Genomic DNA, 13,118 nt, shown 5'->3' on the forward strand with positions numbered 1-13,118 from the left:
AAATCAAAAGTATATCACCCTGTCTTATCAACTATTTTTGGCTTTATCCAAATTGCCAAATAAGCCAAAATAGCTCACAAAAAAAGGAAGAGGAAGAATATAGAATCAAAACGAAATTTCCTTTGAAATGTCACACTAATGTTGGTTTGAGGTGAAAAAGTAACAATTTTTCCCATTTTGAGATAGTTACAGTCATCGTCTAGATTCATGGTTTTAATGTTCAAACTTACATTAGAAGAATAAATTTCTGGGAAAATTAGGCTTCTTTAATATGTAAGTAACAGTTCCCAAGCCCAATAACTAAAAATTTCAATGTTGTGCATAATAAAGTGAATAAAATGAGAATTCGATTTCAACATTTCTCATTTGTCATATTTTCTCTCATAATACCTTCCTTTAAAAGGAAGAATTGACTGATTTCTATTTAACTTATCACTTTCTATGTATATCGAGATTCAGTTTACATTTATTTTACAGTTTATCTTGACTTTGGTTCAATAAAAGTTTTCAAGATAATGTGAATACTTCATCCGAAAGCAATATATGAGGTAAATGTTTTAGAATATACGATTATAACAAGGTTGGTAAACATTTCAATGTTCATCTAAGTCTGAATGAGATACTTTCCATCGGTATTCAATTTTTTTCCCCTGTGAACACAAGAACTTTTGAAATCGAATTTAATGTGCTGAGCTACGTGCTGTATTTTTTAAAATGGGTTTTTTTTTCCCCCACAAAACATATTGACATGTTTTTAAACCTTTCTAGGGACAAGAATGTGTATTTTATAGAAGATATGAGAGGAAGACATTATCTAACAAAAGAATTCTATCCAATTATGTTGTTAAAGATCAATATATGGACTTCACTTACGACAGAGATCGGGTTTTCTCCAAGTAACACAGACCCCAACTGCACTGCATGCCTCTGAGTACATAGCCACAGCTGTGCAGAATCCCAGGTACTTCCCCTCCATGTCACATGCACAGGCTTCTTCGACACATGCATCATAGTAAGTGCTGGGGTCCACCTAGGCAGAGGACAGCACATGAGTCTCTAGGAACAAACCCTGCACTGGTCATTGCTCTCAGAGCTATGCTACCTTGTTATGGCAGTCTCTGAAGGTACTGTCCCGGATGATCTCACATTTCCGCACCGCCCAGGCTTTACAGTATGGGTTTGAGTCACATGGGAAAGTTTGAGCTACTGTGTCTGAACATTCTTGGCTTGTTTTCCAACTATTTCCAAATTCCAGCGCTCCAGCGGCTACTGATGAATATCTTGTTGTGAAGTCGTCCTTGAGATCACCATTGCTATTTCCACAAAGACCACAGACTTTGCCCTATATAGTAGGTCAGAAAGGAAAATTAATAAGTAAGTTGTATTAGGTATATAAATATATAGACGAATGAATATATAGAGATAGTTGAGATCAGAAAGGGAAATTAAAAAGTGAGTTGTACTAGGATATACATAGAGATAGGTAGATGATAGATAATTATATATATATAGTATGGTACTAGAAATATGACAGATGAATGAGAGAGAGAGGAAGGGAGGAAGAGAGAGAGAGAGAGAGAGAATCACTTATGTATTTTAAGTTCTAATTTTTAGAAGGAAATCAGAATCTGTGAATAAGATTCTGCTCCCATTTAACTCAAGACATTCTATATTGTTAAATGATCGAATATCAACTAAGATAAATGCCTTGAGAATTAAAAAGTAATTATACTCACTAGCTTCAAATTATGCATGAATAATACTCATAGGTTCTTAGAATATTTACTCCCAGGAATATATTTAATTCCTACATATACACTAATTACCTCAATTGAATTGCACATAATCTCAAATAACCAAATACGATTAAACTAGAACATCTTAAGTTTATTGTATATTTTTCACTAGATTCTATCAACTTTAATTACATTTACTATTTCATGCAAAGGTTGAACAGCTGTAGAGGGCTTGTTCTGGAAGAGAGACTACCATTCTCTCACTTTCCGCTTATGTCTCTAATTCTCAATAACAGAAATAATTTTGCTTCCCAGTTAAGTACTTATTAGTGATGTACATACATTCCAGCGTGGATCCAATATAACGGACACTCTTGTGTTTTTGTCCCAAATCATGGTTATTCCAAGTAAAAATTTCAGAATCAAGTACAGGCCAACGGTATGTACAGAGTATGCATTTCCATTGAGTTCACATTCCTTACTTTCTGTGGTTTTGATTGCTGTTACTTTACCATCGTGCAAGATAATATTCTGATCCTGTAATTAACATATAGACTTGGAATTATATCAGGCTCATTTGGCCACTCATAATCTAAGAGAAAAAGTAAATAAAGAGAAATAATACTGTACCTGCAAAGCTACTATGATTTTTCTTGAGCATGTGAGCCCATTTTCACAGCATGGAATGTTTTCAGTTAAAATACGGAATGTGCCATTTTCACTACCACAATAATCCTTTAAAAATAAATTATAATAAGTTTATTAATATCAGGGACATGAAACTCAATTACAATATTTGTTTCACACAAATATTTCTTAGTCAGTGACATCTTAAACTCAATAAATTACCATATGCTATATTATGGAATTTCTAAAAGACAATGGTTTAACTGTATTTATGGGTAGGTTGCTTTGGCCAAGACCAAAGTAGTTAACTTGCTTTAACTCAGCCCTTTTCCCCATTACCTCTATACAAGTTTAGAATTATACCATAAAGATATAAGTATTTAAATTATGTAAGTTTGTAATTATAGACTTATTTTGGGGCACTGTAAATAGCTAAAGATGGATTTTTTTTCTGTGTTATTTATATGGAACTTGATATGCAATCAAAACTAATGCGTACATGCAAAACAACCCAAATTTCATCCATTTGGTATTGCTGAGGAAGTGGCTTAGTTGTATGTAACTAACATAAACTCTGGAGTCAGACAGATCAGCTTTGACTATAGCATTGTCTACTTAGTAATTTATGTTTTTAATCCTCTCTAAACCTCGATTTCTATTTCATAGAAATAATAGTATCAGCCTTTAGTATTGTAATGATTAAATGTAATAAAATATATAAATTTGCTTGACAAAGACGCATTCATAAAATGCTGTCATTGTCGCTGATAGTGCTGTTCTCAAAATAATAATATTATCTAACATTTATAAAGCACTTAGTATGTGCTCCAATTTCCCTAGCTGGGTTTCAAGGGAGAGTTATTTCCATCTCTATTTTACAAATAAGGAAACTGAGACACAGAGAGGTTAAGGAAGATCCCCGAAATTACACATCTGAAAAATGGTAGAGCCGGGATTGAAATCTAGGCATACCGCCTCCAGAGTCAACATCGCTTTATGTTACATTTTACTGCCTTTGAGAAACATATAAGGGGACTTTTTTTTTTAATTTCAAATTTTGAGAATAAAATTCTCCAACACTCACTTACAATAAATAATATATAAGAAATTTAGACAAATTGTAATAAAATACACTCATAATTAATTACCTCAACGAATGAATACTGGCAGAGACCATCAAAGCTATAACTTTTTCTATCAAAAGTTTGAACATGACCTTCCCCATAGATGTGGCAGGTAGTTTGACATTCATTTTGTGTACAATTCCAAGATCCTTTTATGCAAGTACTAAAAGAAAGCAATGATAGAGTGTGATAATTATATTTCTCTGAGATTTATATGCTCATACTGTTTTTGTAAAGAAGCACAAAACAATGTTTCATATTGATGTAAATTCTGCAGTTGTATTCATTTTATTTTAATTGTTTATCATATATAATGCTATATAAAGTTTCTACTTAAAAAAAAGCATTTTTCTAAATACAGTTGACCATTATTTTTTTCAAATTTCCTTAAGAATGACTTCTTCTTTCCAACAAAAATAATTGCAAAGTGTATACTTTCTAATATCCCAAACAAATAAAATAGTAATCTTTATCATATACCATTTGTTGCAGTCAACTGAGGTGACACTTCCTTGGTCATACTCTTGTCCACCAAAAGAACATGGGCAGTCATCAGGAAAGACACAGTTCCCTTTAGAATTTCGAACCATTCCTTCTGGACAGTAGCACCCACGTTTGCAAGGCAAGTTCTCCTATAGAAATAAGCATAAAGTATACACCATGAGGCACTGTTCCAAACACATCATATTATCAGCATTAATTGACAATATGTAAATACACCAAGTATGCATTGAGTCAACATTTGGCCAGTCAAAATAACACACCATAAATAATATGACTTTCTAATTATTTTTCATTGACATTTTCATTTTCTTCTACCCCTTTAAAAAGTTGAACTCTAATTCCATGTTACATACATCAAAATTAGGTATGTTCCGGGTGTTACATGTACTGTCAACTCTTCTCTGTGCCTTAGGATCACTGCAGTCAACATATTCAGCCCCTCCAGAACAAGTCTCTGTAGGATAAAGAAAATTTTGTTAATCAAAGGCCCCTTGATCTGTTAATTTTAACCAAAGTAGATATCTTAAGCTTGTGTGATGATTTCAACACTTACGTAGGGTAAAATCAATGGGAGTCTGGCAAAGAAGAATTCCATCCCGACAGGCACTGGAAAAAAAATAAAACAATACATCTAAACATCAAATTTCAATAAAACATTTTAATATGCTGTTACAGCAAATTAACCCCTCATTCATAAACCACCTGTTTTATGGCAAATAAATGAATGAGACAGAGTCCCCTGGAAGATACAAATGTATCGAATTATAAGACATAACCTTGTATGTATTATAGGAATGTAAAAACAAGGTTGTATGGACAGCAAAGAAAACTTCATGGAAAAGATGAGTAAGATTAAACAGATATTGTTGATAAGATGAAAGCTATGATGCAGGAGAACAAGGTATGTTCTAATAACTTGTTTGAATAGAAAGTAGGATGCACGATAAGGAGAAGTGGTAAAAGTAAGTTGGAGCCAGAATTTGGATGGTTTTAAATGACTTTGTTTCAATTCTTCAGGCAACTGTCACCAAATGGCACAAGCTAAATAGTGCTTCAGGTTAGGCATTCTAGTAGAAGTGCAGGAAACATGGACAGAAGCAGAGAGATACAGGGCAAAGAATGACCTCATTAGCTATCATAGTAGTGCCAGTAACAGCTCATGAGGGTCTAAATAGGGAGATTCTGAAAAGAACTCTCATCTGGAGGTCTAACCTAAGTTTTATTAAAAGAGTACTTGGCTGATTCTCCAGCAGCTACAGAGAAAGTATCATTATCAAATCCCAACCAAATGTTTTATGGGCTTTGACTAAAAAGAGTCGTTCCCTATGCTTTCCTTCTAAATGACCAAGAAATATCATTCATTGGTAAATTATTGTTTCATAGAACTAAGGAAAATAGAGAAGGTGCATCCAACGCATTTTGGAATGGCTTCTTTACTTTTGCAGTTACATTGTTAAGAATTGCTATACCCGTCTATGGAATTAGACATATGCCTAAATTACTTTGCCCCATAACTTATTTTGCAGAAACCACACCTCCTTAGCCATTACAAAGTCATGATTCTTCAATTCTTACTACTCAGGAATTAAGTTTAAATTCTTGAACATGGTTTGGCCACTGTCTAATTTTCTAACCCAATCCTATGCAACAACCTACACGTGCAACACTTTTCAAGCATTTCCTACATTTGTGCATTTTGTTTACTCTACTGGACATTGCTCTTTATACCAATTTGGTCTGGAAAAAGATTCGTTCTTAAGAAAACTCAGGTGCTGGTCTCCTCTGAGAAGTTTTCCTTATCTCCTCAGGTAGCAACAGGCCATTTCTGTTACCATATATTATAATATACAAGTATACAAAACTCGTTGTAACCAGTACCCTACTTACTCTGTGAGTCCATTACAGTGTTCACTCATATTTGTAACTCCAGTACTCAGCAAGGCCTGGCACACAGTAGATATTTATTTAATACGTGTTTGTCAAACGATGAATGCTGACAGACAACTAGGCAGTATTGTCTGAATATGAAATTGTTTTGCACTGTTTGTTTGTAGGAGGTGCTAGAATATTCTTCTACTGGTATTTAAAACTAAGTAAGAATAGGATAAATCAGTTATAGTCATGATGATGCAGTGAACACTCCAGGTTAAAAGGGATAATAACTAACCTTACAAAGAAATACAAAATAAAAATATGTCAGGTTTAAGGAAGACTTCATACTAACAAAAGATTATTTCTCTGAAAAGGATAGTCTCGGGATTTCAAAGTCATAACAAATATATACGTAATCTCCATACCATTTATTATTCTCAATATCGACGAGTTTGCCTGGTTTTATGACCTCATCATTTATGTGGCAGTCACACTGAGATTTTAAAACACAATTTCCTTCATTATTCTGGTACATCTCATCAGGACAAGTGCATCCATCAACTGGAACATCTTCCACATCACAGCTCCTATCTCTCTCTGACAACGAGTGGCAAGAACTATTGCAGGCTTTTACATTGTACTGGAAAACTAGGCCACTTGGACAAGGCTGCTCTGTTGGTATAGGGACAAAATATGGTAAATATGTATATATCAAAAAAATTTTTCAATTTTACTTCAACTTGATATTTATAGCTATGATAGTAAATTATTCATAATTGAGATCATAAATAATCAAGAAAAAAGTACTTGTTATTTACTTTTTTTTTAATTTCATTTTTTTCAATCAATATTGAGTCCATACCATATGTTTATACATTTTGCTAGGGATAAAGGCCACAAATAAGGTTGGCCATATGTTGCTCTAAAGTGGTTTTATTCCTGGAGGAAGGATGATCATGTAACATGCTTCAAGGAGCAAGACGGGAAATTCTAAGTGGGTACAACTAGGAACTTTTATTTAGTGAAGAAGAGAGGTAAATGGACAGCATGAAGGCAGCCCAGAGAAAGGTAATTCCAAGTCTGGGGAACAGCCCAAGTTAGAAGAGAGAGCAATTCTTTTAAAGAGCAAATAAAAAAATAGAAGTTGTAAGCCCAGACACAGAACCAGAAGTTAGAACTTGCAGGGCCCTCTTAGGCAGTTTTGTCTTTAGCCTTAGAGCAGTGAGAAGTCATTGACTTGTTTTAGACTGGGGTGTCACATGATCAGATTACTTTTAGCTGGTTTTACTTTAAAGTTTATACTGATTTCTCTGTAAAAAAAAAAAAAAAAAAAAAAAAAAAAAAAGGATTAGAAGGAACCGAGAGTGGATATTGAAGGAGGCTACTGCAATCACCCAGGAGAAAAAATGTTGGTTTCTTAAACTAGCTTGATGGCAGTAAAGATGGAGAGATGTGAATGGATTTCAGAGAACTTTGTGAGGAAAACTTGACAGTCTTTATTGATTGGTTAGATGCAAGCTATGAGATATAAAGTAAGATCTACAAGAGATGTGTTTCTACAAAGTATTTCTTATTTTTCTTTTTGTAAATCAAATGCTTTCCAAAGTTGCATTCAAATAGTGCAATAAGTATTTTCAAACTACGCAGGGTTTTACAAATATGATAGTTGATCCTCTAATTTACTAATTTGTCTTTATTAATAAATAAGTTATTAATATTTGGCTATCACTTAAAATGCAGTAGGAGTGAGACATTATGTAAATTTCAGGATACACTAATTGAACGGACATATATTTATATATAAATACATATATATTCTGTTCATGTTTAAATGTTTAAATATGACTATTAAATCGAGATAAAAGAAATAAATCAAGAAGTAAAAATGCAAGGATTGTTCAAATTTATATATTTGAGGGAGGATATCACCGAATGGCCTTATTTAAATCACATGTTAATCCCTTGTCCTTCAGGAGGGTGGCTATTTTGACTAATAGTTCCAATAAGATTTATTCCAATGAAGATGGGGTAGATGGGATATATTCCCAAAGGAATATTAGAATTTTATTACAAAAAGAAGGAAGCACGAATATTAAAAAATCTATACAATTCAGGGACAGAAATGTTCATTATTAGTATTTTAAAATTATTATTATTTTCCTTAGAATAAATTCCCAAAGTGTACATGTAGTGTCAGAGTGGATAAAGATTTTTATAGTTCCTGCTGCTTAATGTTACATTGGTTTCCAAAATGCCACTCTGGTGCCTGAAGCTCACCTTCCTCTTCCCAGTACAAAGAGATACATTTTTTTAAAACTTTTGACTTCCTTTGCCTATTTCTTCCAAACCTACACTCCCACCTCTGGCCATCACAAATCTGTTCTCTGCATCAGAAACAGAAAATCATCTTTGAAAGACCAAGTACAAATGTGTAAATACATGTGCCTAAACTACACACACACACACACACACACACACACACACACACACACACACACAATTATACCAAAATTGAGAAGGAAGAAAGGAAGAAGAGTTATCTAAAGCCTCCAACTTGCTTACCACATCGTCCAGTTCTCCAACCCACTATGTATGTTTCCTTCTCAGCACATGCTTTCACATAGTTGCCTAAAACTGTACACAGGCAATCTTGACTGTTTTCACAAGTACAAGTATATTTTTGGCATTCCTTTAAAATAAGAAACAAATTTTATGACATTATGGAAATAAGAGAAAGAACAGGTAAAAGTGGTTATTTTGGTTCATAACCACCATTCTTCCCTGAAAAAAATTGTCTTTGAAATTTTTGGAAATTTTTTTCCAAAAATACGCAAAAGAGCAAATCTGTTATTAGCTGAGTTTTAAAAAAATTTAGGAAAAAAAAAAAACAGAAAGAAAATCATTCAAGATTTTTCTCATTTGAGGTTATTTTTCATACTACTTTTTACATTAAAATTAGTATACCTAACAATTAAATAAATTAGTGGAATCCAGTGTTAAATTTAAACATAACTGAATCTACTGACAATGGCTATTTGAAAAATTTTAATATCTACATGCTTATTTTGATATTTATCAAAGTATTTCCCCCCAAAAGGCTGTTAAAATTAGATGCTCACAAACCTCAAGATATGGTTTAGGGTTCACAACTGGGTGGCAGGAAGCAAAAGGCCCACTTGAGTCAAGAAGAATTCCACAGTTCCTTGCAGCAAACATTTCTATAAAAAAGTAATGTGCCCAAAACTTGTATAAACAATGTCATAATTTTTTTAATTGAAAGAAAAAGTGTTAATTTTAACAGAGTTTTGTCTTTATTAAAACCATTATGTTTTTAAAATGTTTTGCTATAATAAATTGAATTTGTTTTTGGTATATATAAAAATAGCATGATATAATCAGAAACACCTTAAACTAAAAGGAAAAGTTTTTAGTGGCTTTAGATTTTTGCATTAAATTAGTTATTTTTTTTTTCTGAAACGTAGTTTATATATATAAGTGTAATAAAGAGAACCAGGTCATTTATTTAGGTGCTTTTTAATTTAAAATACACATTTATGTCTAAGTTATGACAAATTGTAAATGAAGCCACCATGACACCAATCCTGTCATCCAGAGTACAGTTTTCTTAATAAGATCTAGATTCAGGGTTTGGTATAACTAATATATATTATAGCAGTGGTTGGAAGACCGAGTTCTAGCTATAGGCCTATTGTTAAGTGGCTCAGCAGTTTGAGTGAGTCTTACTATTTCAATCAGTGATTAGTTCCATGACTAAATTAATAGAAAGAATAATAAACCAAATAATCTGTAAAGTCTCCTTTAACCATGTTGTTTTATTACTATGGAAAAAACTATAAGGAAGGAAAGAGTGGGTCTAGAAAATGACAACTGAGATGACCACTCTCTCCCATGAAAAGATGTGTTTTCTAGGAATACCCTCAGCTAACCTGACTGTTTCTTAGCTGTTTCCTCTAAAACTAGGATGGTACAGCAAACACTAGTTAAAACTCTAGTTAAAACTAATTATATGATCTTATTATCATCATCATCACCATCATCACCATCATCATCATCATCATCATCATCATCATCATCATCAGAATAAATACATAATTCCTAGCGGCAAGTATTTAGAGTTTGGCATTCAGTTAACATTACCTTTTTCTATACTGATGCATGAAGCAGGGTTTCCCTTAGGACAGGACATCATTTCCCAAGAATCAGCAAATGTCTGAGACATCTTCTCCAATATATTCTGACTTGACATGAAATCATCCTCTGCTCTGTTATTGTAGGAACCACAGAGTCCTATATATAAGGGCACAGAAGAAAGCTTAACATCTCCTTATCTACTCAAGTATTTGGATTCATATCCTTACTTCATATTCAATTCTTTGTTCATATTGAAACTGTAGAAGCTACCTAAGGGTATGCTTTGATTAGTCTTTATACATAGAAGAAAACTTATGACACTTGAGATTAATATCCTGCTTCAGTCGAATTTCAGGAGCACCAAAATCACATTTGGCATGAATATTATATTTTTCCTGTTTGTTGTTGTAACTTAACCTTCTCTGAGAAAGTTGAAGGAAGCATGCTTACAAGTAGAAAGTTTATGACTGCATGTTTTTACAGTTCCAGTGTGGAGACTCAAATCATGTTAAGGGCCATGTATCTTTCTTATCTGCACCCTTCTGACCCACGAGTTCTTTTTCCTTTATGTAAATAAGTCGCCTTCTCAGGTTAAAGTAACTACAAAAGCCTAAAATGTTTTAAATCAGTAACTGGTATTTGCCATAATTGTTTTGTTTGTTTTGCTTGACATAAATGACAATGTGTAAGAACTGATTTCTATAATACAAAAAACCTCAGTGAAAGATATGACTATGTCATCTATTGATAGATAAGTTATAATGTAGCTTATATTTGAACATGATTTTTAAAGATTTTTATTTATAATATTTTCCTTTATTTTTTTACAGATCAAAATCTTAGCAATATGTATTAGCAAAGTAATATATAACATACACTATCAAGTCTTACTTAATAAAAGCCTTAATTTAAAAACCTTAAAATGTTTAAATTGTTGAGAACCATTTGGGAATACATTTTGTAATGAATAAGCTGTCTTTATTATAAGAAGCAAACTGGAAATATTTTACTGCAATATAAGAAGAAAGGTTAAGTAAAAATGCTTTATGATTTAATGTTATTGAGAGACAATTGGAAATTACAATAAATGATGGTCACATTAGAGTCTGGGAAATAAAAAACATGCAGAGCACTTACCTACAGTGTCCGTGAATTGATTGGGTGGCATGGAAATATATAATTGCATCACAGGAACAATTTGTATTTGCATTTTCACATGAAAGTGTGTTTCTACTTGAATATATGAGGAAGATGCCTTGAATATCTGTATTTTGTCTGTTAAAATAATTATTAACATTAATAGCAATAATTAACATTAAATTTTTTAATTTCTTAAAAATGCTTTTGTTCTTAAATGTGTGTTAAGAACAGAAACATTCAACATCCTTAAAAACTGAATAAACGAATGCTTCTTACATTTGTTATTAAATGATACTATTAAACTTACCTGAATAGTAATAACCTTGATTTCTAATCTTGTCATTTGTGACTGTTCCATCTCTATTGAATATATATTTGTCAACTGAAACAGACTTAAGTTAAAAATACATTGTTAGTTCATATTAACTTACAAAATTAATTCATCGATGTAATATATGAACCTAAAAATCTGTGTCATGTTTAATTTTATTGGATTAATTTATAAATATCTAAAATTTAGAACATTTTTAAAGCATTTCTCATACTTTGTTTTATTGTTTCTTATACCAACTCTTTTGAGAAAGATTGTAAAGGACACTCCATCCTCAATTTGTAGATGAGGAAACTGAAACTGTAGAAGGTCACTTGGGTTTCCAAAGGCCACTCAGCTTGTAAGTGCCCAAGGTGAGGCTAATTGTTCTCCATCTTCATTTATGTCTATTTATTTATAATGTTGGTTCCCAACACATGAAATTCTAAATAAATGTAGTCACTTTCTTAAATGGTTCAGAGTTTAATAATTTGATAAGCATATGAGGTTGATCTGTAATTAACACATTTGTTTTATATCTATGGTAATTTTGATATATTTAAGGATCTTTAGAACTATCCAGCTCTTCCAGAGGCTATCAGTTGTCCCTACAATCTTATTTGTGCTTTTAATTTACATAGTAAAGCATCTCTTCTTCAATCTCAAAAAACTCTGAATTTGTAAAGTAACTAATTTGACTGTGCTCTGAATAAACATTAGAAAGCTGCTGACTTACCGAATTCAAGAGGAGTGTGATACTATTTAAGCATGTTCCTGACTGACCACTTGGACATGGACGAAGCTCAACAGTAACAGACCAATCCTTATCCTGTTAAAAAAACACATTTCATTTAGATGTTTGTTAAAATATCATTGAATATATGCTATTACTATGTGATTCATTCACAACGCATGTTTGTGTTTTTAATATACACAATTCTATATTCAATGAGTCTGCTCTAAAAATAAAAACTTAGTTCAGTCCATAATACAGTCGAGGATTGGCCAAGAGCTTTACAGATGATCCGAGTATCTTCTATCAGCTATATCTACGTAGTCTATGATTGTTGGTTTTTCAAAGACATTATTTTTTTCTTTATCTTTATTTTTTATCTTCTTCTTTAAGGGAATTTTGCTGCACTGTAGAGACTAATAGAAATTAGAAGCAATATGGCTTGTTTATTCTCTGGATAATCTACAATGTCTGTTTAAATTTAATGTGAGAGGTATTTAATTTGTAAAACCATAATATAAGTCATGTCAAATATTGACTTCTCCAGTTCTTATTTTAAGATCTAGGAACACCCAAACTATAAGAAGCAACTGTTCCATATATTTTGGTGTATTTCCCCTCTCACCTTGTCCATCTCCAATCCTTATGGATTACATGAGGAGCATAAAAAGAAAGAAAAAAGATTTGGAGAACTGACTTTTCATAGCACCAAGTACATTTATCAGATTATTGGATGTTGACCTACATCTCTCACTTCAGGAGTCAGGTTCTGCTCACCTTCGTTTCTTTCCAGGAAGGTTAAATAAAATTACTTATTCTCATGCTCACTAAAGGCACAGCTACAATGGAATCCCTCTTTAACTGAAATTCAAATGACTTAAATTTTAATACTGAAAAGAGTCTAAATATAAGGACAGCGT

At 32.4% G+C, this 13,118-nt stretch overlaps 1 protein-coding gene across 1 annotated transcript in view; it reads right to left on the reverse strand.

Moving 5' to 3' along the window:
• Positions 1-13,118, reverse strand: part of LOC107514218 (mucin-19) — a 108,557-nt gene that overhangs the window by 70,097 nt on the left and 25,342 nt on the right. The window contains exons 16-30 of the mRNA XM_036235866.1: positions 12,202-12,294; positions 11,463-11,547; positions 11,153-11,290; positions 10,022-10,171; positions 8,987-9,081; positions 8,426-8,552; positions 6,289-6,535; positions 4,545-4,597; positions 4,345-4,445; positions 3,968-4,119; positions 3,512-3,650; positions 2,367-2,471; positions 2,079-2,273; positions 1,103-1,342; positions 874-1,030 (exon numbers count right to left, since the gene is read on the reverse strand). Of these exons, the coding sequence (XP_036091759.1) occupies positions 874-1,030; positions 1,103-1,342; positions 2,079-2,273; positions 2,367-2,471; positions 3,512-3,650; positions 3,968-4,119; positions 4,345-4,445; positions 4,545-4,597; positions 6,289-6,535; positions 8,426-8,552; positions 8,987-9,081; positions 10,022-10,171; positions 11,153-11,290; positions 11,463-11,547; positions 12,202-12,294 (2,077 nt within the window). The remainder of the gene's footprint in view (positions 1-873; positions 1,031-1,102; positions 1,343-2,078; positions 2,274-2,366; positions 2,472-3,511; positions 3,651-3,967; positions 4,120-4,344; positions 4,446-4,544; positions 4,598-6,288; positions 6,536-8,425; positions 8,553-8,986; positions 9,082-10,021; positions 10,172-11,152; positions 11,291-11,462; positions 11,548-12,201; positions 12,295-13,118) is intronic.

This window comes from Rousettus aegyptiacus, unplaced genomic scaffold, assembly GCF_014176215.1.
Source record: "Rousettus aegyptiacus isolate mRouAeg1 unplaced genomic scaffold, mRouAeg1.p scaffold_m13_p_2, whole genome shotgun sequence".
Classification (NCBI taxonomy): domain Eukaryota; kingdom Metazoa; phylum Chordata; class Mammalia; order Chiroptera; family Pteropodidae; genus Rousettus; species Rousettus aegyptiacus.